Here is a 26,980-nt window from a genome sequence, read left to right as displayed (position 1 = left end):
TCAAAAAAAGAAGATGATTACGTCCTACGCGTCATGCATGTAGTCATACATGTTAATCAATGACTTAAATTCTGCCAAGTGTCTGGTTTTCCTGGCTGGCTCAGGCAACCCATTCCATGCTCTAATAGCACTAGTGAAGAAGGAGCATGTGTACACATTTTACCTAACATATAGGGCTCCTACTATACACTAGCGGATCCATAACTTTGGAGTGGGGGGGGGGCGATTTTTTTCAAACCCTAACACTAACGCCCAGTAAACTTCACTTAAAGGGTTTAGGTGGGAAGGGCAGTAGTATATTGCCCCTCCCCAACCCCTACCTCATCGGCTAACAGGGAAACGACATAATATAATTATTGGTTAAAATAGAAATAACAAGTTTTAATTATATTTAGTTTATTCTGTTAAAAAGCTGTGATTTCTACAAATAAATTGGACCGTCCCCCAACTCCAAAGTTTATGATGGGGGATGGGGGGGGGGATGGGGGGGGGGGGGTCGGGAAGGCCTAGTGGGGGGAGGCTATCGCCCCTCCCCACCTTCCCCCCCCTCCCTGTATCCGCCAGTGCTACTTGATCAGTTCTTTACAGTGTAAGTTTGGTCCTTAGTGTATTTTTATATGGAAGATCGATATTAATTTCTCTTCTCTTTCAAATTTTGTTTCGTGCTACCGTCTACCAATACAAAAAGTATATAGGAACTTTTTAACTGGCATATGTAGCATATTTGAAACATAAATAGCTTGAAAGAAGTCCGTATCTTTGTACTACCTACAACACTCCTTCGTCTTATTCAAAACTATTAAGTCTTACCTCATATCGTTAGCTATATGGCCTTATAGGTTTAAGGGAAGTCCTTTGCACTATTATTGTAGGAGGTAGACAACATTCACAGTGCTCGATATTGTCAATACGTACTACATTCAATTTGTTTTGCATTTTGACTGCATGTTTATCGAGATCATGGCAGTTACTTGAACTTGAATATTGTCACATGGTGCAATAAGTCTTAGTTGTCACCCCTTCGATTCACTCCCCTCCAACCAAAAAAAGAATCCCTCTTTCAAAATGCATATCTCTCTCAACTCTTTCTCCTCCATCTTCCTTTTCCATTTCTCTCCCTCTCTCTCTCTCTCTCTTCTCTATCCTCCTCTCTCTCCCCTCTTTCTCTCCCTCATTCTTTATTTCTCCCTTCTCTCTCCTCCTCTCTCTCCCCTCTTTCTCTTTTCTCTCCCTCTCTCTATTTCTCCCTTCTCCATCCTCTTCTCTCTCCTTTCTTTCTCCATTCTCTCCCTCTCTTTCTCCTTTCTCTCCTCTTCTCTCCCCTCTTTCTCCATTCTCTCCCTCTCTCTATTTCTCCTTAATATATCTTCCTCTTTCTCACCTCTTTCTCATTTCTCTCCCTCTCTCTGTTTCTCCCTTCTCTCTCCTCCTCTCTCTCCCCTCTTTCTCCTTTCTCTCCCTCTCTGTTTCTCCTCTCTCCTCCTTTCACTCCCATCTTTCTCTTTTCTCTCTCTCTTTTTCTCTTCTCTCTCCTCTTCTCTCCCCTCTTTCTCCATTCTCTCCCACTTTCTATTTCTCTTTCTACATCTTCCTCTCTCTCCCCTCTTTCTCCTTTCTTTCCCTCTCTGTTTTTTCCTTTCTCTCTTCTCCTCTCTCTCCCATATTTCTCCCTTCTCTCTCCTCCTCTCTCTCCCCTCTTTCTCTTTTCTTTCTCTTTTCTCTCCCTCTTCTCTCCCCTTTTTCTCCATTCTCTCCCTCTCTCTATTTCTCCTTAATATATCTTCCTCTTCTCTCCCCTCTTGTCTTTTCTCTCCCTCTCTTTATTTCTACCTACTCTATCTTCCTCTCTCTTCCCTCTTTCTCCTCTCTTTCCCTCTCTCTATTTATCTCTTCTCTATCCTCCTCTTTCTCGCCTCTTCTCTTTTCTCTCCACCTCTCTTTTTCCCTTCTTTCATCTTCTCTCTCCCCTCTTCTCTTTTCTCTCTATCTCCCCTCTTTCTCCCTTCTCTATCATCCTCTCTCCCCCCATATCTTTTTTCTCTACCTCTCACTCTCTTTCTTCATCTGTCTTCCTTTTCTCTCTCTCTCTCTCTCTCTCTCTCTCTCTTTTCTGTTTTTCTCCTCCCCTCTATATAACCTATCATCTTCCTCTCTCCTCTGCCTTTTTCTCTTCCTATTTTTCTCCTCTCCCTCTGCTCTCTTCTTCCACTCAATCAGGTCTCTGCGAGAGCTTAGCCCATGGCACTGCTCTAGAACCCTGCATTTTAAGCTTCAGAATTCCTTCTTCTGGCGTCTACAACGCAGAATTTCTTCTAATAGCGCAGGGAACACAAATTAAGAAGGGGATAGGTGGGCAAATAGTGAAGTGTGACACACTTTCGTGACAAATAAAAAATATAAGTATACAATTGATTTATCCCCGTAAAATCATTGTTATCCGATGCAGTCTGCATCTTGCACATGAGCCACTGATTAAGAAAAATTATTTCTTTCTGGTATTTCCAGATTGACATCCAAGCCCTCTGAAATGGAGACGTTGGCCACACTGGGCAGGAATTTCTCGAACTTTTCACCTACTTTCACACCGAAGTATGCACTGATTGTCACGTGGTACGACGTGGGAACGGAACATTATGGTTATGAAAATGATTTTAAAGTAAGCCAGGATAAAGAACTTTCTATTTAATAAACTATTTAGTTATAATATTTGTTTCATTTTCAGGTTCTGATATGTTGTTTTTAAATTATGGACAAAGAAAGCATCTATTTACTATTGTTATGCAGACTTCTTAATGAAGCTAATATCAAACTAATTTTTGTGTTGTAACATTTTCTTTCCTCGGGTCACAAAATGATATTCACAAATAAATATGATATATGTGGTTGAGAAACCAAAGTCGCTTGACCACGGTTCAGTCTCCTACATGGGGTTCGAATCTTGAGCATAGTTTTGTTTGCTGAGCACCTAAAGACAGGATCGAAACCTTTTCCCTGATACCAGCTCCCGTCACTGGCCAACAAAAGAGATTGGACCATGGTCAAATGAGCATGCCAATAGCATGACAGATGCGCTAAATAAAAGCAATGAAAACATGCACATATATCTTTAGACAGTAAACTGTATGGAAATATTTAATATGTAATTATCAATCAAATCAACAACAGATTTGAAAATATGTCATTCTCAGAACTACGATATTATCAACATTCTTCTAAGCCCTAAATGTGATCTATTCATAGAAGTTGTTTTTTTTACACCACTATACAATCATAAAAACTTAACTAACACTAGTTTCTTTATTCTTTATCACTATTAGTTTCACAAGAAGTTTTGCCATGAAAATATAAAGTTTGGCTATTTGGAGGATTTTACGTAATGCATTTTCCTAGTATGACACATGGAGCCGAAGAATTATTTAGAGATGAAATCACATTTCATCAGGTAGACATCGTTTGAGACAAGAAATAAGATTTCAAATTAGTTTTAGTGCAATCACTGCTCGCAGGCATCCAAATAATTGTCTAAAGTATTGCATCGGATCTTTCCATAACCTAAAATTCAGCTATGCTCCACATTCTACATTCTTCATCCGATTCGCAGATTCCACGAGGACTGTGGTGGAGCAGAAGTAATACTATATTTGTAAGCATATTGTTTTCATGTTTATTGGTGATAATCTACAAGGTGTACTTGAATGGGAAGCGTAAGCATAGAGAAGCAGACATTGAATGTGCAGCCACCTAGATATTACGAATCTAAGAGGATATTAAATAACATTTTATAGAAGTTGCTATTGAACTATTTTGGACTATGGTGGGTTTGACCGAGACATATAGTCATAGTGGGGCTGACAACGAGCTATGACCTCAACTGACCTCAGGCTGCCACGTCACAGGCCTACTATGACGATTGGTTTCGGTTTGACATAGAAAATATGATTATGAGTATAGCTCGATTTAATTTTTTTTTTATTGTTGACTAAAGACCTGCTTACATACATAAAATTAATCCCTTCTTGAATCCATAAGATAGATAACAATGTCATACAGCAATGTGGACACTTGCTGGCCCATCCAGGTGAAAGGCTGGCTGCCTGGTCGTACGCTCTGGACTATCGTTCGGTCGTCGCAACGGTCTCGGGTTCCTACACGCTGCCATTCCCCGTCGTCCTGCGGGAGGTGAAATATCGATGCCAAATTAAACATCGATGCCAAATTAAATATCGATGCCAAAATAAATTGTCTTCATTGTGATATCAACTTTGTATTTAGTAAACGATATAAAATGGATTGGTGAAAGAACATATCTTGAACAAATTCTCTTTACAAGGCAACTGAGACATTCTATAAAAACAACAAAGAAAATGACCTTGACCTCCTTTAGACCACATTTGTTTACTCTTTGTATTCAACAGAAGAACACTTTTCAGTTGGTCATCACAACAGACGGTGTCCAGAGTTTGGTCAGTTTCAACTATGATACTATTGGATGGTCTTATTTTGAAGACCTCACAAATTACGTATTTTATAAAGATATAGATGGGATTTATGCAGAGGGTATAACAATGTCCACAAAGGTAACATTTTAGACATAGTTTTCATACTAAGATTAATGGTAGAACTAAAGGAAATCGATATAGTTCATTATTTAACCACAAGTGTACAATGAATCATTTCAATCAGAGGTCAGCAGGGTAATAAGGACATTTAGTTGTGGCGGCAAATGTGAACTGTAATAGAAAAAAAAAAGGGTTTTAAGAGGTCTATAATAAAGATATTGCCAAACTGAACTCGAATTGAGTCCGAGATGACAAGCGATGCACCATAAAGGATACAAAGATAAACACACACACACACACACACTGTCTTTCAATCTCGTGCTTACGCTCATTTACGATGAAAGTTCCACTCAGTTATCTCGACAGATAGGCAGCTGGCGGCTGAGCAGTTAGGCGCTTCGTTTCACAGCCGAAATGTCTCAGGCTCGATTAGGATTTTGAATTTCAGGATTTTTAGGGCGACCCTCAGTCCACTCATCTCTAATGGGTAGCTGACATCAGTTGGGGAAAGTAAAGTTGGTTTGCCGTTGTGCTGGCTACATGACACCCTCTTTTCCTCATTGAAACTGAGATTTATCATCTGCCCTATACAAGGTCTGAAAGAAATAATGTACTTTTTTTCTATTAATATCTCTTCGCCCTAACAGTACCAACTTCAAAACAGCTTTCAAGTGTCTCTTCAGGTCAACCGACAATGATAAAACGGCTAAAGCCGACATTACACTTTTCCCACAGGTTAAAGGCGTGTCTCTTTCGCCAGTTTATGTTCAGTGTAGGCTTTGTTTCCCTTCTTGTTTCACTTGGGCAGAACTTTGGTCTCCCTAAAACATTGCATCTCTAGATAGTTTGCACCTTCTGTACAATGTGGGTGCGATTTACTGGACTGATACAATACATTTATGGAGATTTTCACAAATTGAAGCCCATCTATGAATAGTAGGTTCTTGTTTTAACTGGTGTACAGAATACCTATGTAAATGAAGTATTTCGATTAGAGAACAATTTTGCTTATTTTTCAGCACGAGAGTGAATATATATATTTTTTTGTTGCTATTATGGTATAAAAAACGGGACCTCAAAACAGTAAACATTGATACTGACCATTGGGAAGATATAGCCCTAGACCGCACTAGAAGTAGAAAGACGGTGACCAAGAAAGCTATGGGCAGTGGAAAAAATCATGGGCCTCAGCTCTGGAAAAAAAGCGTGTCATACGAAAATGGCCAGCTCCTCTACCACAAAACCGAAATCCACCTTAACCTGCGATATTTGTGGACGGAGGTGTACCTCCAAAATAGGGCTTCAAAGTCACATGAAAAAGTGTTCGAGATGATGTATAGTCGCTCTACGACTGAAGGAGGCCAACAACAACTGATCATACCCCCCCCCCCCTAGATTGTCCTAGACACTTTACAAAATAGACCCGGTGAGTGGTGGCAGCTAGACTGGAAGAAACAAGACCGGAAAGGAACATTCAGGACAGATCATTGCCCAGTCAGCTTCTACTTAGCAAGAAAAGTTTTGACTCCGCTGTCGACACTGTCATCTGCACACATAAACATATCTGTATGAATGCATGATTCCCCACTGTAACTGGTTTGAAAACACGCGAAAACATCTGGGTGTTGGGCAGTGGCGTAACTAAGGGGGGGGGGGGATGGGGGGGAGGAGAATTTTAAAATCCCCCCGGGCCCCCACCTAGGGGGGGCCCCCAAATGGGTGTCCGAAATTTATTGTAAATACATAAATTAATATATTTGATTGACAAATAGTGTCAACGGGTGTCTTTTTTTTTTTCAACATTTATGGATTAAATTTATCACAAAGACTAAACCTAGATCTAGGTCTATCAGTACGTTCAACGTTGACTTTGTTGACATTTAAAAAAAAAATTTTCCCACAGAGATCAAAGTTTTTTTTAAAGTTAGTTTTACATTTTAAACTTTGTTGCCACGAATAAAACTGCATGATATACAGCGAATTCCAGGTATCTTGTTACCTTTACTAATAATAGATCTAAATGTCGAGTATTTTATGGCTACACTAATTAACCTGGAATCAAAATTTACAGAATCGAGTATAACAGATCCAAAAGTTATTCTTAATAATGCTAGAATAGTCCATTATTCGAGTGTACCTTCTATAATTTCAGAATTCAACTTCACACTCGAGTTATTACCCTTCTATTCATCGTTCCTCAATCCAATGGAAACTCTATTTTTATTTCCATCTAATCCTTTTGCTTTCGCACAAAAAATAAACAACAAACAATGATGTAATATCATTTAATATTAGCACATCATTCCTTTTGAAGTTATTATCACACCCTTCCTTTTAAAGTTCTTAAAAGTGATATCTACTAGCAGGGCCGCCCTAGCATTTGCGGGGCCCTATGCGAAACGGATCGCGCGGGGCCTAGTCTGGGTAGGGATGAGCATAATGTCAATTTTTTTTTTTAATTAGAAAATAGGCCTAATTTATATCAAATGAAAGCTCGCAATGCCACTTTTTATTTATAGGCACCCCAAAATTTCAATTTCGTCTATTCTTCAGGAGATTTGAATAAATTCAAAAAAAGTTCAGGACTTTATCGTATATTTTGTCTTTCATGAGATTTCCTGGAGGCCCTGGAAAATCAGGAGGTCACGAAAACCCTGTTATTTTATATACATTATAATGGTTTAATTTAATAATGTACTCTTAGAATTAGCGCGGGGCCTATGAAAGCGCGGGGCCTACTGACACCGCATAGGCTGCAGTGGCCTAAGGCCGGCCCTGTCTACTAGGAACTTTAACAATTCGTCCACTTCTGGTTTTCTTGACTGGCACAAAAAGTTCTCTAGACGTTGGTCTATAACTGTCTGTTTCGTTTGTTCCAACAGTTTGCAGTTCATTGTCTTCATCGGTATCATAGTACCCAGAGATGTCTTCATCGAAACTCTTATTCAAAAAGCGTTGATTTCTTCTGTATTTTTTTCCGTTTGTCTTTATGATGTAAGATCTGGGTGCTGAATGTTTTTTTTATGACAACTGCTTTCTGCCATGTTTGACCTAGACGAACTCTCCGACAGTATAATCTTTAGGTAGTCTTGCTTTTGCATTGTATTTCACTTTGCTTTTCATCTGTCGTTCGTTGAGTAATGTTTCTGCATTTTCAGCTACCGATGGTTTCAATAGTTTGGGATCAGTTGGAATGATTCCCTTAGTCTTCTACTCGTTAGCAGTTGTGATGGTGAATACGGCAGTCCACTTATCGGAGTATTTCTATACTCGAGCATAACGAGATATGGATCTTTCCCACTTTTGTATTTCCTGAATCCTTTTTCTTGCGCACAAAACATAAACAACCAACAACGACGTAATACAATATAATATTAGCACAGAATCTTCTTCATGCAGTGGAAAATTAAGAATTTTTTGCCTATCTTGAATTCTGGTCAAAGCTCTTGCGCCTAATTAATATAGTTCAGAAGAAACTACAAAAGTCTGGACTGCATATACGGCAAGCTGCTAAAGAAATTAGTACCCTTTCATGCTTTCTGCAAAATGATGAGAAACTGACAAAAACCCAATCCATCGAAAAAGCAAAAGAAGGTAGTGAATACTATGGATTCCCTGTAATCAAAACAACCAGAAGAAAGAAAAGACTTGATGGGAAGTTGAGTTATAATGTAGGACTGTCAATAGAACTGCAATTCAAACGTGTTGCGACAGAAGTGCTGGACAGATTTCATATGGAGATGAAGAGCAGATTTCAGAGGTTGGAAAGAAAATGGATACCTTTGGGTTTCTTCTTGAACCAAGACACCTGTTAGATGAAGACCCGCTTATGACAAACTGTGCTACTTTTCCTGTTTGTATGATGAAATAAATGGCAAATCGCTTTTTCAATGATGTCATTGATGCACGAGCACTTTTCATCAACAAACCAGTAATACAACCACCAATAGACATATTGAGGAAACAGGCTTCATATGGTAATTACGTGTTCTCAAACTTTGCAACCTCCTCCGAATACTGCTAACTCAGGCCACTTCTATTACGTCATGTGAAAGATCATTCTCAAAGCTCAAGTTCATCAAAAGCTATCTCAGGAGCACAATGACACAAGAAAGGTTTATCATGGCTTTAATGTCAGTGAAGTCACAAATACTAGAAAGTATCGATGTAGTTGATATTATAGATGTCTTTGCTGCACAGAATGCACGACGTGAAGCGATATCAATTTAGATTTGTCACTTGTGCATTATTTAACTAATAAATAAAGGTATTATTCATTAAAAGAGTCTTGATTACTTTTTGTTAAGTTTACTGATATACTGAACCAATTGGATTTGGGGCGTATATATTTTTGCGTACATTATTCCCTGTCATATGTCGAATGTCGAAATGTAAGGGGCCCCCAAAGAGGTCAATCCCCCCGGGCCCCCAAATCCCTAGTTACGCCCCTGGTGTTGGGATTGGTCTGCATTGTCAACTCACTCTGTAGTGCGACATTGGTACTCTGAAAAAAACATGAACTTGTTACAAGAAAAACGTTCTCAAAAACGGTGCACTTAAAGGGGAATTCTTATACCGAAATTGAACATTTGACATAATATGTGTTTTGATTTACAGATAATGAATATATGATTCTTTTTTTTTCTTTGCAATAATAACTTAGTAATTGATGTTTTTCTGACGTAATTTTCCTGCGCATCCAAAACAGTCAGACTTTCACCGGGTTTCTATGTGACGTCACAAATGTGTTTTAATATATTGACTTATTGTATAACAGGAGACCATACAGCAAAGTTTACACTCTCGTAAAAGAAATATATCTTGGTCTATGCAGTTAGATCTAGGATATTGTAAGCAAAGAAAAAAGATGCGTATTAAAATTATAGATTTACATGCTTGACTAACCACGGCAGTCTGTATTGTCTCGCCAGACCACACAACACACAACAAACACTATCGCTTGGTTGTCTTGTCATGACCGACCACACGTAGTCTCGACTAGCCTTACACTGACCAGTTTGTTCGAATCAGTCAGACACATTTCTTGGGATAGAGAGAGGCTTAGATGAAAATGTTACTCTTTTTGTCGAGTTGATTATCCTAATGCTTTAGATCTATCTATACATATATATAACTGTATCATAGCTCTGGACTAGGCCGTCACTAAGCTTAACAGCCTAACAGCTACTGTAAGAATGAAGCGATACCATTGGTCCAATCTAGTTTCTCTTTCAGTATTGTTGATGGAAGTGACGTATGAACTAGCTTAAAACAAAATCTCATAGAACCCCGTTTTTTTTTAGATGTCAAGAATTTACTGACTAATTTATTAAATATAAATGTTTCTAAGCAATTTAAGTAACAAATGGTAAAATGTTTACTATTATAACTTTTTACGCAGAATTTAAATATGTCGATAACTCAAATTTGAAAAACCATCGGAGTTTCCCTTTAAGCAAGGACACTAACGGGTAAACCAAATTTACACATTTATTATTGAATTCTTTTAGCGCTGTCTCATACACTTGTATGTTTCTCTGTCAACTAAAAGGCTGGCTTCTTCAAAGGAGATGGGGCCACGTGTTATCTGCACGAAGCATCCAATACAAATAAAATGTTTTATTTGGGGGATGTCGATCCTAATAAGCTAATATATAGGTAAGTTGAAATTATAAACTCGTGTTACATATATTCCATACTATTTCCAATATACAGTGCGATTCGGTAAGCCTCTTAGTCGTGAAACAATGAACCAGTAACGGTATGTCTTTGTTTGAAATCAAAAGCTTTTCTACTGTAGGTTTGTTCGTACAGTTGTTTTTTTTTTATTTTTTTTTATTTTATATTAATTGACCTTGTCTGTCTGTCTGTCTGTCTGTCTGGTCAAATGTTTGTACGTGTTATTTCTCGCACACCCAATCTCGGATCAAGCTGAAATTTTGCACAATTATTTTTGTTACATGTCAACACACGAATAAATATTTTAAAAAATAAACAAATTAATTGATTAATTATTGATAATTAATTTATTTGTTTGGTATCTCAAGGGAAAGAAATTGTATTTGACTGATAAGGGGGTATTAGTTGAATTAGCACAGTGTTTACCGTATTGCCTTGAGGATGCTGAGGAGGCTTTAGCCCCCGAGTTCGAAGTCAGGAGGCTCACTTTTTCCTTTTTTAAATAATAAAAAGCGATCATCCAGATACCCCCTCCCTCCGTTCTTTCTCTCCCTTACCTCTTACCAACAGGTCCAGACAAGTGATGAGATTATAGCGTATTGAGAAAGCTAAAAGTATGAAATTGCGCTTAAGTGGTAAAAATATTTCTAATCGCACTGATAGTCTAGAACTATTAAAAATTTAACTACATGACTGATCCAATCATATTGATAAAACTACATTTAATAAAAGCTTTGTTTTTTTAAAGTATTTTTTTTTTGCATTTTGCTTGTTTAGTTTAAGAGATGGAGACTTATGAACTGCACTATTGCTTCACACGCTTCACTGGTTTATGTACAGACTCATTCCACTATTTGATTCTAGAATTAATACTCCTGCTAAACATATTCAAATCATCAAAAAACATTTCTGGATTAGACAGGACTGCTTTAATTATGGGATAGGTTACTTGCAGTCTAACCATTTCAGAATGGAACAGTAAAGTGTCAAGTAATTTTTTTTGTTCAGAGTTGACGAAGTGCCAGTGACCTTGACATTCACAACAGCGTCACCAAGTGTAGCCACAACAGTGCCAGCTTCAGCATCTACAACACCCGAATCAACAAGCGCTACATCTACAACACCCGAATCAACAAGTGCTACATCTACAACACCCGAATCAACAAGTGCTTCGATTACAACAACCGAGTCAACAAGCACTACATCTACAAGTAATTAAATAGTCCTATAATATTTGGATATCACCGGGAAAAAGAAAGGGGGTGGGTGGGTGATTAAGAACATGAAAGAAATCTTAGGCGCCCAGAATATTAAATTGCCTTCGTAATATACTTTCTACGTGATATACTTTCTACGTGATATACTTTCTACGTAATATACTTTCTACGTGATATACTTTCTACGTGATATACTTTCTACGTAATATACTTTCTACGTGATATACTTTCTACGTAATATACTTTCTACGTGATAGTATTGTTAAGTAAAATTTAAAGGGTTTCACAAGAAACACTGTTACTCCGAATCATTGCCATGCCAGAGCCTAAGAATGCAGCAATAGCTATACTAATAATATAAGAAATATAGTAATAATATAAACAAATAATAATAATAATATAAATGCTATGAAAAAGAAAAAGAAACGGATTTTTAGTAACAATTAGCATAGTCACATCTTACCTGACACTCGGAATTCTTCCAACTTTTGTCGGATGTTTTTTGGGCCCCATCATTTTCCTTCATTATTTTCTATTTGAAACTTGTATTGCGTAATCTGGGTGCTTGTGGGGTTTTTTATTCTTTAGATCTAGTTAGTTTCAGTCTTTTCCTCATACTGTACTAATATTTTCTTTCTTTTTTTTTTATTAATTTGCTTGCAAGGGCTTCTTAAATAAACAACTTTTTGTTCGGGTTCTGTACTAGTTATTGCATTCTTCAGAAAATATTAAAACAAGAGTAGGTCAGTTGATGGCCGTCTGTCAGTAGTTGTAACCACCAGCAGAGCGGCTTGCAGTGTTTTGGTCTCATAGACGACCTCAGAATAAGGAAGTTTAAAATCCTTCGTTCAAAGTCGAGGCTAATCGGTCCAGAGCTGTGCTTTAACCTCCAGCCACCAACATGAATAAAATATTTGTGCGGAATTAAATATTTGAGCAATCTTTCGAAGCTATTTCTGAGCTGTTGAAGCAAATTTACTCTACATTTTTTCTACAGTAGAGACAACATCTCCTACGACATCCCCTTCGACATCACCTACGACATCACCTTCGACATCAACTTCGACATTACAACTTACAATAACCACAACACCTACAGCATTTTCAACGACTGATACAACCCCTGCTACAGCAACTACAACGTCTGAAACTACAACTGTTTCAACGTCAACACCATCTGGCATATTAAGCACTACATTAACGACAGCGTCCCAAACGGCAGGTATTCATTCTCCTCTCTACCCAGCACATCTGGCAGATGTAGCCATATAACCTATGTATCTAACCAAGACCATTTGTTGTCGCAACCTGTAGGCAGTGGAGACCAATAGCTCGTTGCCACGTCGTAGAGACCTGTGACCTGGTATTAAAAATGATGGTCTCCACTGCCCACAGGTTATGACGTCGCAGGTCAGTGTTCAGGCCTTCTATGAGGATTGGTCTTGATCTAGCACGACCAGTATGTAAGCGTGTATTATGACTGAGACAACTAGGATTAACGCTTTTGCTATAACGCTTGCATTAATGCTTATACTATATCCGAAGCAACCAATATGTGTGATGTATGAAACAACTAATACTATGGCTTTCTCTATCTGACTTATCTAAGCTAGTTTTAATTAGAATACTGTATCTACTTTAATTACAAAAAAAGATGGGTACTATAATTTAGTCTTTACAGAGACACGAACTCAAAAACCCTAGGTTTGAAAGCCAAGCGCTAACCATTTAACCATCAAGTGTAAAGTGGAAAATTAATAGGACTTCTTGCTGTATTTCACTTTAATGCGAGTAAAATACTAACATTTTAAATGCTAGAAATCCATATCTACGTGCAAAATTTCATTTACATATTTGAAGAGACTATATCTTATATGTCAATATCACGTCGCGTTACTTGTAAATTCAATTCTGTTACACACCTAAAGCACTGAAATATTTAGCCTTGAGACAAGTTGTCTAGTTTGATATCTTTAACCTTGTAATAACTAACTCATTTACTAAACACAGCATCCAACATTATTGCACATTTTTAATGCCTAATTAATTCCGTACTATAATTGATATGACGTGTCCCGATTTCTTGCTAGAAAACATTTTCGGCCAAATAATTTTTGTTTGCCTCCGGAGTATTTTTTTGGCACACAAGAGTTTCCAAGATCACAGGCTAGGTAAGTGATCACAATGTTTCGTTACTGAGTCCACCTGACAAAAAAAACCCAGCAAGTTTTAATGGATTTTATCTGTCTTTTTCAGAAGTGGATTATACGTGATTAGAACTTTTAAGGCCATGTACATAGTCAATCTCTAAAGTGGATGTGTTCATTCACTTGCGACTTAATTTTCTGATTTATCATTTAGTTGGCACTCATCCCTCCTGATTGTAAGATTAAAACAGAGCGATTCCAATATATAAACAAGGTTAGCAACATTTGACATTTTACTCTTACTGTTTCATTTGTATTGCAAACATTCTTGGATATGTCTTACCGTTTTATTTCTTTTATTATAGGTTTTTATCCTGACTTTGAGGATCAAGTTTTTCTACCCAGCATATAATTCACTGATTCAAGTAGATGATTCTCTGACTCATGACATTGACCGATACAATTAAAATGAATGTTCGCTTGATTGATGTAATAACACAACAAAGGAAATCACTTTACGTGGAGCAAGAATTTGAATGTCCTTAACAGACCAACTGCCAGGGGTTCGAGATCGAAATCCCAATGGAGACTTTGACATTGTTTCTTTTTAGTAGAGATTTCCATACAGGAATTGTGTTTGCTGGGCTCTTAAACCAAACAATGTCCCTCTTCAGCATGTCTACAAAAACAGGACGCCCTGAGAATATATGTAATTGTAGTACTAATAATAGTAATACTAATAATAATAGTAATACTATCAATTATATAGTGACTATCAATACTACACCATCAATACTATACTATCAATTATATAGTGACTTAATTTCCTAATTTGGTAGGAAATAAAGTTAAAAGTGAGCATTGAATGGCCATTTCAAAAAGCATGCCCAAAATGAGATGAAGATAAACGACAATGTTTTTTTTTCTCAACTGCTATGCTGCTATTTTGTATAAAATACTTACACATTGACAGAGTCTCTTGGATGTATATTCACCTAGGTTTACTTTCAATGTAATATATTCAACTAGGTTTACTTTCAATGTAATATATTCAACTAGGTTTACTTTCAATGTAATATATTCAACTAGGTTTACTTTCAATGTTATATATTCAACTAGGTTTACTTTCAATGTAATATATTCAACTAGGTTTACTTTCAATGTAATATATTCAACTAGGTTTACTTTCAATGTAATATATTCAACTAGGTTTACTTTCAATGTAATATATTCAACTAGGTTTACTTTCAATGTAATATATTAAACTAGGTTTACTTTCAGTGGAATATATTCAACTAGGTTTACTTTCAGTGGAATATATTCAACTAGGTTTACTTTCAGTGTAATATATTCAACTAGGTTTACTTTCAATGTAATATATTCAACTAGGTTTACTTTCAGTGGAATATATTCAACTAGGTTTACTTTCAATGGAATATAATCAACTAGGTTTACTTTCAATGTAATATATTCAACTAGGTTTACTTTCAATGTAATATATTCAACTAGGTTTACTTTCAGTGGAATATATTCAACTAGGTTTACTTTCAGTGGAATATATTCAACTAGGTTTACTTTCAGTGTAATATATTCAACTAGGTTTACTTTCAATGTAATATATTCAACTAGGTTTACTTTCAATGTAATATATTCAACTAGGTTTACTTTCAATGTAATATATTCAACTAGGTTTACTTTCAGTGTAATATATTCAACTAGGTTTACTTTCAATGTAATATATTCAACTAGGTTTACTTTCAATGTAATATATTCAACTAGGTTTACTTTCAGTGGAATATATTCAACTAGGTTTACTTTCAGTGGAATATATTCAACTAGGTTTACTTTCAGTGTAATATATTCAACTAGGTTTACTTTCAGTGGAATATATTCAACTAGGATTACTTTCAATGTAATATATTCAACTAGGTTTACTTTCAATGTAATATATTCAACTAGGTTTACTTTCAATGTAATATATTCAACTAGGTTTACTTTCAATGTAATATATTCAACTAGGTTTACTTTCAATGTAATATATTCAACTAGGTTTACTTTCAGTGGAATATATTCAACTAGGTTTACTTTCAATGTAATATATTCAACTAGGTTTACTTTCAGTGGAATATATTCAACTAGGTTTACTTTCAGTGGAATATATTAAACTAGGTTTACTTTCAATGTAATATATTCAACTAGGTTTACTTTCAATGTAATATATTCAACTAGGTTTACTTTCAATGTAATATATTAAACTAGGTTTACTTTCAGTGGAATATATTCAACTAGGTTTACTTTCAATGTAATATATTCAACTAGGTTTACTTTCAGTGTAATATATTCAACTAGGTTTACTTTCAATGTAATATATTCAACTAGGTTTACTTTCAATGTAATATATTCAACTAGGTTTACTTTCAGTGGAATATATTCAACTAGGTTTACTTTCAGTGGAATATATTCAACTAGGTTTACTTTCAGTGTAATATATTCAACTAGGTTTACTTTCAGTGGAATATATTCAACTAGGATTACTTTCAATGTAATATATTCAACTAGGTTTACTTTCAATGTAATATATTCAACTAGGTTTACTTTCAATGTAATATATTCAACTAGGTTTACTTTCAATGTAATATATTCAACTAGGTTTACTTTCAGTGGAATATATTCAACTAGGTTTACTTTCAATGTAATATATTAAACTAGGTTTACTTTCAATGTAATATATTCAACTAGGTTTACTTTCAATGTAATATATTAAACTAGGTTTACTTTCAGTGGAATATATTCAACTAGGTTTACTTTCAGTGGAATATATTCAACTAGGTTTACTTTCAGTGTAATATATTCAACTAGGTTTACTTTCAATGTAATATATTCAACTAGGTTTACTTTCAGTGGAATATATTCAACTAGGTTTACTTTCAGTGTAATATATTCAACTAGGTTTACTTTCAGTGGAATATATTCAACTAGGATTACTTTCAATGTAATATATTCAACTAGGTTTACTTTCAATGTAATGTATTCAACTAGGTTTACTTTCAATGTAATATATTCAACTAGGTTTACTTTCAATGTAATATATTCAACTAGGTTTACTTTCAATGTAATATATTAAACTAGGTTTACTTTCAGTGGAATATATTCAACTAGGTTTACTTTCAGTGGAATATATTCAACTAGGTTTACTTTCAGTGTAATATATTCAACTAGGTTTACTTTCAATGTAATATATTCAACTAGGTTTACTTTCAGTGGAATATATTCAACTAGGTTTACTTTCAATGGAATATAATCAACTAGGTTTACTTTCAATGTAATATATTCAACTAGGTTTACTTTCAATGTAATATATTCAACTAGGTTTACTTTCAGTGGAATATATTCAACTAGGTTTACTTTCAGTGGAATATATTCAACTAGGTTTACTTTCAGTGTAATATATTCAACTAGGTTTACTTTCAATGTAATATATTCAACTAGGTTTACTTTCAATGTAATATATTCAACTAGGTTTACTTTCAATGTAATATATTCAACTAGGTTTACTTTCAGTAGAATATATTCAACTAGGTTTACTTTCAGTGGAATATATTCAACTAGGTTTACTTTCAGTGGAATATATTCAACTAGGTTTACTTTCAGTGTAATATATTCAACTAGGTTTACTTTCAATGCAATATATTCAACTAGGTTTACTTTCAGTGGAATATATTCAACTAGGTTTACTTTCAGTGTAATATATTCAACTAGGTTTACTTTCAATGTAATATATTCAACTAGGTTTACTTTCAATGTAATATATTCAACTAGGTTTACTTTCAGTGGAATATATTCAACTAGGTTTACTTTCAGTGGAATATATTCAACTAGGTTTACTTTCAGTGTAATATATTCAACTAGGTTTACTTTCAGTGGAATATATTCAACTAGGATTACTTTCAATGTAATATATTCAACTAGGTTTACTTTCAATGTAATATATTCAACTAGGTTTACTTTCAATGTAATATATTCAACTAGGTTTACTTTCAATGTAATATATTCAACTAGGTTTACTTTCAGTGGAATATATTCAACTAGGTTTACTTTCAGTGGAATATATTCAACTAGGTTTACTTTCAGTGGAATATATTCAACTAGGTTTACTTTCAGTGGAATATATTCAACTAGGTTTACTTTCAATGTAATATATTAAACTAGGTTTACTTTCAATGTAATATATTCAACTAGGTTTACTTTCAATGTAATATATTAAACTAGGTTTACTTTCAGTGGAATATATTCAACTAGGTTTACTTTCAGTGGAATATATTCAACTAGGTTTACTTTCAGTGTAATATATTCAACTAGGTTTACTTTCAATGTAATATATTCAACTAGGTTTACTTTCAGTGGAATATATTCAACTAGGTTTACTTTCAGTGTAATATATTCAACTAGGTTTACTTTCAGTGGAATATATTCAACTAGGTTTACTTTCAATGTAATATATTCAACTAGGTTTACTTTCAATGTAATATATTCAACTAGGTTTACTTTCAATGTAATATATTAAACTAGGTTTACTTTCAGTGGAATATATTCAACTAGGTTTACTTTCAGTGGAATATATTCAACTAGGTTTACTTTCAGTGTAATATATTCAACTAGGTTTACTTTCAATGTAATATATTCAACTAGGTTTACTTTCAGTGGAATATATTCAACTAGGTTTACTTTCAATGGAATATAATCAACTAGGTTTACTTTCAATGTAATATATTCAACTAGGTTTACTTTCAATGTAATATATTCAACTAGGTTTACTTTCAGTGGAATATATTCAACTAGGTTTACTTTCAGTGGAATATATTCAACTAGGTTTACTTTCAGTGTAATATATTCAACTAGGTTTACTTTCAATGTAATATATTCAACTAGGTTTACTTTCAATGTAATATATTCAACTAGGTTTACTTTCAATGTAATATATTCAACTAGGTTTACTTTCAGTGTAATATATTCAACTAGGTTTACTTTCAATGTAATATATTCAACTAGGTTTACTTTCAATGTAATATATTCAACTAGGTTTACTTTCAGTGGAATATATTCAACTAGGTTTACTTTCAGTGGAATATATTCAACTAGGTTTACTTTCAGTGTAATATATTCAACTAGGTTTACTTTCAGTGGAATATATTCAACTAGGATTACTTTCAATGTAATATATTCAACTAGGTTTACTTTCAATGTAATATATTCAACTAGGTTTACTTTCAATGTAATATATTCAACTAGGTTTACTTTCAATGTAATATATTCAACTAGGTTTACTTTCAATGTAATATATTCAACTAGGTTTACTTTCAGTGGAATATATTCAACTAGGTTTACTTTCAATGTAATATATTCAACTAGGTTAACTTTCAGTGGAATATATTCAACTAGGTTTACTTTCAATGTAATATATTCAACTAGGTTTACTTTCAATGTAATATATTCACCTAAGTTTACTTTGAATGTAATATATTCAACTAGGTTTACTTTTAGGAGAATATATTCAACTAGGTTTACTTTCAGGAGAATATATTCAACTAGGTTTACTTTCAGGAGAATATATTCAACTAGGTTTACTTTCAGGAGAATATATTCAACTAGGTTTACTTTCAATGTAATATTTTCAACTAGGTTTACTTTTAGGAGAATATATTCAACTAGGTTTACTTTCAGGAGAATATATTCAACTAGGTTTACTTTTAGGAGAATATATTCAACTAGGTTTACTTTCAGGAGAATATATTCAACTAGGTTTACTTTCAGGAGAATATATTCAACTAGGTTTACTTTTAAGGGAATATTAAACTAGGTTTATTTTACTCTAAGAAATGAGATTTTCTTACTAACAAATATATATGAATGAGATGAAAGTATGGATGTAGCAGTCAAGAAACTACTATCATACTATCATAGTATCATATAAGTAGATTGCTTTAATATCTGTGTATATTACGATGTTTAGCGGGGTGCAAAAGCTTTGATAATGATCTATCTATCTTTCTATCTATCTATCTATCTATCTATCTATCTATCTATCTAATTGTCTGTCTCCTCTCTAGTTCAAGGAAGGAGAGAGGCGTAAGAGCCAATATCATTAAACAAGAAGGTAAATCAAAGGGTTTGTCCATGAATTCGAGGATAATCATTTTTATAATCAATTTATATTTACCGCTAAGTTTACAGATGCATTTAGTTAATGGCTTCTTTAGGCCGAGACACCTGAAAAAATCAGAGAAGAAATCACCAACTGGATCTTTTGTGTGCTGAGTATTAAATATTTGCTTTGAAACAAAGTTCAGACAAGGTAGTATCCGCTGTGTATTTAGTTCATAGCTAAACTTTGACATCACTATTACAAAAAAGGTGCTATATCTTCCATTATTAGGAAAAGTTTACACATGTGGTATCAAGAGAAAGAGAAAGACTTTTTAAAAAATAAGATTTGGCATTTAGAATATAGGGTGATAATAAGAAGGCTTGTCTTCGAGTCCGAAGATTAGTGAGGAATGCAGTTTTTCCCGTGGCTGCGCAGCCCCAGAAGTGACCTACATATTTTGCCACCATAAAGCAAGCATAACCATTGTTCGCAGGTGGTATATTTAGATTTTCTTTTCGCCGTCTGCGTTTGTCCTCGGCAGCGGGTTTTCTTTTGGTCTCAAATGTGTATCTCGCCGCCTTCGTGAGTGGCTTCCAGCTGTCTTGTTCTGAGGCCGCATGCAACTAGCTGCTCTCTTCTATGTCAGCCAAGGAAAGTTGACGCCTAAACTGGTCTTTGAAACGTTTTCGTAGGGCGCCTCTGTTACGTCGACCACCTTTTAGCTCACCAAAAAAAGACTGCCTTTGGCATACGTTCGTCTCCCATACGGGATATAACAATAAGAGCAATGTCTTTAATTCCGAAGATTAATGATGAGTATAGTGTTTAACATGGCTACGACCCATTTGCGACCTGGATATTTTTTATATCTAATGCGGACAAATTCATTGTCCCGAGGGTCTGTTTACATTTTTCTTACGTCTTTTGTGCCTATTTTCTACTTGTGCTCTCCCCTGAGCCTGATAGAAAGAATGGTATGTATTGATTACATGGCCATAGTTTACTTTCTCATTAAAGAATATCAAACATGTCACGAATAGGTCATCAATAAATGTTAAATTACAACAAGAAACTTTATTTCACTTCTGTACAACTTAAATGCCAAATAACATTTTTTTGTCAAGTGTAGATCTACATAATGCCACAACTAAATGTTTCCCACTTTCGTCTGGAAAAAAAATTGAATTAGAAATAAGTTTGTTTCACCTACATTTAGAGAGTTACATTTTACAATTTCATTTCTTTGTTTACTATGGTTACCAATGTGCTAAACCAACTAAAAAGATCTCAGTATCTAGATTCTAACGGTCTTTTAAGTTTTATAAAAATACGATGACATTCTGCGTACCATTATTGCAAGTTAAAAATAAATTTAGATAATCATTACTTTTCACATGTTCGCTTTACTAGTAACGATAATTGTTTCGATACTTATTTAAAATCACTTTTGTATTGTACTTATTCACATGCTTGTTAAGAAAAACATGTTATGGTATTTTGTTATGTTATGTTAATCTAATTGATAATGTTAGTTCTATACACGATACAAGCTATTTATAGAGGTGATTGTAAATGTATCTAATGTTAGGCTGCTCATGCAATCATGTTTGTATTTGATCACTAGATAGAGACACAAATGAGGAGAGGATTGGTCTGATCGTTGGGCTGTGTCTTGCTGCTCTGGTGATCTTCTTGGTCATCGTGGTTGTTTCCTGTTTGCTATGCTCTAAAAAATACGAAGCATGTATGTGTACATTACAGTGTTGGTAAGTGGATAGGGTGTCATTGTTGTTTGTTTTTTTATTTGTTGTTTTTAATTTGCTTTATTATTGCTATCATTGTTGCTTTCTAGTGAGCTTACAAGTTCCTCTGTTCCAGCTGATGATTTCTACCTAAAACGGATCGCAAAAGTTCACATTCGACTATTTATTTATCGACTCTGTGCTGGATACAAAGAAACATCGAGTGGGTGAATTCCCGCTGAGCGCGCAGTATTTAATTTTAAGATGATTATACGGTTAAGCCAGAGTTTTCACTGGGTGACCAATTAGGTAGTTATTTTTCCCAAAATTCTAGGAATATTGTTAGAGCCATTTTCGAAATACTTGTCAGCCCATTGTCCAACTTCCAGTTTTCTACTTTACTTTTCAAACCCATGAAGAGTTGGCAAGTTATTAGAAGCAATTATAAAAATAACAAAAATAAAATGCAAAAAATGACTCCCAAGAAAAAAAAAACTGAACCTGTACCTCAGAGATGATTTTTCCCACGAGAAATTTCTGGACATGGAAATATATACAATCTGTGTGAATGTTTACAATATTACAAAGCTTCTATCAACTCTATCATCTCGGATCTAGCTGAAATTTTAAACAATTATTTCTTTTACCTGACAACATAAGAGCTAATAAAATTTGTAAATTAAATATTTGCTTATTAATTATTTCTGTTAGATATTTCGAACAAGGAAAAAAAAATTGTACTTGACTGAAGTGATGGTATGAGCTAAATTAGTTATCTTTATAGGTCGCAGCTCTAAATTGAAACAAAAAATATATTACTATACAATGTTCTCTAGTCATAAGTACCTCACCACATTGTTTCGAACAAGAGCCACAAGTTGGAATTCAAGTCTTTTTCCCTTTTTTTTTTTTTTTTTTTTTTTGTAAATCATTTTTCAAAAAATATGGTAAATATCCGCCCAGGTATCCCTTTCTTTCTCCCCCCCCCCCCCCCCCATCCCATTTTCTCAACTGGTTCAGATAAAAGATAACATTATAGCGTATTGAGAAAGCTAAATGCATGAAATAGAGCTAAACAAATTGGTAAAAGTATTATGAATCGCGCAAATTTATTGTTGCTGGTCTAGATCTACTACAAATCTAATGACTGATCCTAACTAATTGATTTTAAAGTAATTTACTAGATGCATCTACAATAATCTTTATTACAAAGCTTATATATCAACTCACTCTGTCTGACCACCTGTCTGTTTGTTTGTCTGGTAGAAAGTTTGAACATACTTTTGCACACTTATTCATTAAACCTGACAAGACATCAATGAATAAAAAAATAAACAATTAGTTAATCATTCAGTACTAATAAATTAATTTCGTGTTATATCGCTGAAAAGGAGATGAATCCCGTAATTTTCAGATAAATGGCAGCACTTAGCGGTTTCCTCCATTAGATAACCTTTGTTTTTTAAAGTTTTTTTTTCTATTGTTGGTTTTAAATTTCAATTAGCTTGTTAAATTGTTACAACTAATAACTCTCTTTTTTTAATTAGTGTGCAAAGAGCATCTCCAACTATGGACACAAGTGAAGTTACATCCAAATTAGTCACAACGCCAACAGCCCCAGCGAGTGGACCAAATGGGCCGGAACCAGTTTATAACAACCCAATACTTCCGATCGTATTGATCCCCATGCCCAATGCCCCATGCCCCATGCCCAATCCTACTCTTCCCCCTGAACCTGTGATGTACTTTACAACCTTGCCACCGATTGAAATGACAGAACGTTAAAAAGACAAGCTGAAAGTCAGGTTTCTAAATAGAGACAGGTGCAATACTAACAAACATTCCATGTTCAAAGATGATGTATATGTGCTTGAACGAGCTACACATTTCCTATTGGCTTCACATTGTCTTTCAAGAATGAATGAAGTGCATTATTTCCTACATATTTGATACTTGTGGGGGAAAAAAAAGGTATTGACTTTTTTTATTTGTGATATGCACTGTATTTACTCTCTGTAGGAGTTCAACAGTCTACTAGGTCATCATGACAGCAATTGTCTTAAATAAAGGAAACGTCTTGAATGGATGATGTATCTTAAGACAATCTCAGGATGCAAATTTGGTTCTGTTAACGTGATAAAGATGCAATGTATTCTGAATGAACTAAGGTTGGGGTTAGGGCGGAGAGGCGTGGCGAATAGTTCAAACAAAAGATACAAGACATTTTGTCACAAAGATTCTATCAACTCTGTCTGTCCTGAACACATTTTGTCACAAAGCTTCTATCAGCTCTGTCTGTCCTGTACACATTTTGTCACAAAGCTTCTATCAGCTCTGTCTGTCCTGTACACATTTTGTCACAAAGCTTCTATCAGCTCTGTCTGTCCTGTACACATTTTGTCACAAAGCTTCTATCAACTCCGTCTGTCCTGTACACATTTTGTCACAAAGCTTCTATCAGCTCTGTCTGTCCTGTACACATTTTGTCACAAAGCTTCTATCAGCTCTGTCTGTCCTGTACACATTTTGTCACAAAGCTTCTATCAGCTCTGTCTGTCCTGTACACATTTTGTCACAAAGCTTCTATCAGCTCTGTCTGTCCTGTACACATTTTGTCACAAAGCTTCTATCAGCTCTGTCTGTCCTGTACACATTTTGTCACAAAGCTTCTATCAGCTCTGTCTGTCCTGTACACATTTTGTCACAAAGCTTCTATCAGCTCTGTCTGTCCTGTACACATTTTGTCACAAAGCTTCTATCAGCTCTGTCTGTCCTGTACACATTTTGTGCTCGTTAGTTCTTCCACTTTCGATTTTCGGACCAAGTTAAAACGTTGCACAATTTATTCATTATCGATGACAACAAACAATTCAGATTTGTTAGACTTTATAATAAAACCTTCTCATTTTAAAAGTGCTTGAATTGCTCACATGTAAATTATGAGTGAGTCTGGTGTGAATGTACACTTTGGTTTCTTATAGTTATAATGTTTTTTGTTTGGTGTAATGCACAAATTGTAAGACAAATTTCCTTACGGATAATAAAGTTTATTATTATTATTATTATTATTATTAGTCTCGATTCTAGATGTACTAAAACTTAATACCTGATTCAAAATAATTGATGCATTTTCACTCAATATAAGCTTTGTTTTTTTAAAACGTATTTTGTATATTTGAATCTCTTTATTTCTTGAATGAGTTTAAGTGTGCGTACATCTTTCTATCTATCTATCTATCTATCTATCTATCTATCTATCTATCTATCTATCTATCTATCTATCTATCTATCTATCTATCTATCTATCTATCTATCTATCTATCTATCTATAAAGCTAGCTATTTCTATCTATCTATCTATCTATCTATAAACCTAGCTATTTCTATATATCTATCTATATATCTATCTATATAGCTAGCTATTTCTATCTATCTATCTATCTATCTATCTATCTATCTATCTATCTATCTATATAGCTAGCTATTTCTATCTATCTATCTATATATCTATCTATCTAGCTCTCTATCTATATAGCTAGCTATTTCTATCTATCTATCTATATATCTATCTATCTGGCTCTCTATCTATATAGCTAGCTATTTCTATCTATCTATCTATCTTTATATATATATATATATATTAAAATTTCTCTTGAGGCCAACTAACTAAATAGCATTTCAACACTGAGATCGTTGCTGTTAATTCTCTGCATCCACTTTGATTTCAGATGACTATAATAAGCTATCAGAAAAACATACACTCTTATCTTTAAAAATACAGACGTTACTTCAAAAAAGAAAATGATTTCGTCCTACGCGTCATGCATCTAGTTATGCATGTTAACACATGACTTAATTTCTGCCAAGTCATTGATTTTTTTTGGCTGACTCAGGCAACCCATTCCATGCTCTAATAGCACTAGGGAAGAAGGAGCATTTATACAAATTTGTCCTAGCATATGGGAACGAGGAATGTGCCTTTATCTTTGTGTCTTTCAGAGTATTTTATTATATTTCACCTTTGTATCTGAAGGTTATGGTTCAATATTTTATGTATAATTGCTACTTACTTTTAAGTCTTCTATTCTGAAGGTTTTCCAAATATAGTGATTTTACTAAGGGTATTACTCTAGTCATCTGAACACACACATATTTGTTAGACACACACTTACACTGTAAGTCCTGCATGCACTTTGAACTGGGTTTTTTTTTTTTGTCAGTCTTGGCGACATAAGTCATTTAGTTCTTTGCTTTTTCAAATTGTTAGTTAGAATTTGAGAGACATACTAAGTGTGGAAGTGATAAAGAAACACATGCAATAGAGATAGAAAGAGATAAATAGATCAGAGAGAGAGAGAAAATGATAGAGACAGATTTAGAAAGCTCAGGGAAAGAGAGACTGGACGTGAGAGTAAGACAGAGAGAGAGTGTGTGTGAAATAAGAAGAGAAAGAGTGAAATGAGAAAGAAGAGAGAGAGAGAGAAAGAGAAATTCAGTTAATGTATTCAAAAAAAAAAAAGTCATGAAATGTGCCAACATTTATTTCTTATCAACATTTACTTCTTTTACTTTCTTGGTGTAATGCACAAATTGTAAGACAAATTTCCTTACGGATAATAAAGATTATTATTATTATTATTATTATTATTTGACATTTGCTTGAAACGTACACAACCAAGTAATAAATATGTATTCAAAGTTCACAAGCGAATCTTTGTTTTATTTTATAAACACAGCACCATTTGGCCGCATATCTATTTACACGTGAATATATTAGAACATTTTCTTGTTTTGTTAAGCTCAACTGGTCTATGAAATAAATTTGTTTTATTTGATTTTTAAAATCGATACTTTATAAAAATCCATAGAGGTATGTTGTCAACACAAAACATTTTTTTAAAATATATTGCATTAAAACATGCGAATTAACAAAAAAGGAATTTTTCTTTTAGCACAAGTAACGATAGAAAACCATGTAGAGAGAAATATATATATATTACCGTATATAAAAACACTTTAATTTAGTTGAAGCAATTAACTTGAAGTACTTTAAATGCCAAAATGACAAATCAGCATGGCGTAAGCCGATGTTAATTGAATTAAATCCACAACTTCGCAGTTCACACTACTGAGATAATTGTAGTTCCCCGCAAGCATTGAACACTCTGATAAAAGGGGACCCAAAGCTACATTCAGCTCCTGTAGGGGGCCATAAAAATCAATGTTGTAATTTCTCTGGAAATAAATGTCTCGTCTGTTCAATAAACTCGGTTGACACAATTCGTTGATTCAATAGACAGTTATAGAATGTCAAAAGTACAAAAGTAACATTCAATCCCTGGCCAGGTCTGACTGTAAGTCTGCTTGATCAAACAACAATAAACAAAAAGAAAAGAGATGCCTCTGTTAATATATCCAAGGCTTGTCTTGAAATGGCTATAAGATGGGACATGAACATATGCAGTCCTTAAATACACAGTATAGATTATGCT

The 26,980-nt window shown here is 34.3% G+C and overlaps 1 protein-coding gene across 4 annotated transcripts in view; it reads left to right on the top strand.

Annotated features, from left to right (window-relative positions):
- LOC106059023 (uncharacterized) overlaps positions 1–26,194 on the top strand; it is a 37,345-nt gene extending 11,151 nt beyond the window's left edge. For 2 of the 4 annotated variants that reach the window (XM_056030063.1, XM_056030064.1), the window contains exons 4-10: positions 2,506–2,656; positions 4,416–4,577; positions 10,111–10,217; positions 11,247–11,449; positions 12,453–12,677; positions 21,372–21,513; positions 23,037–26,194. In XM_056030063.1, the coding sequence (XP_055886038.1) occupies positions 2,506–2,656; positions 4,416–4,577; positions 10,111–10,217; positions 11,247–11,449; positions 12,453–12,677; positions 21,372–21,513; positions 23,037–23,274 (1,228 nt within the window). In that variant the 3' untranslated portion in view covers positions 23,275–26,194. The remainder of the gene's footprint in view (positions 1–2,505; positions 2,657–4,415; positions 4,578–10,110; positions 10,218–11,246; positions 11,450–12,452; positions 12,678–21,371; positions 21,514–23,036) is intronic. The other 2 variants (XM_056030065.1, XM_056030066.1) reach the window with 2 other exon arrangements.
- Positions 26,195–26,980: the final 786 nt, after the last annotated feature.

The sequence above is a fragment of the Biomphalaria glabrata genome, chromosome 5 (assembly GCF_947242115.1).
Source record: "Biomphalaria glabrata chromosome 5, xgBioGlab47.1, whole genome shotgun sequence".
NCBI classification, from domain to species: domain Eukaryota; kingdom Metazoa; phylum Mollusca; class Gastropoda; family Planorbidae; genus Biomphalaria; species Biomphalaria glabrata.
This window is presented reverse-complemented; position numbering and strand designations above follow the sequence as displayed.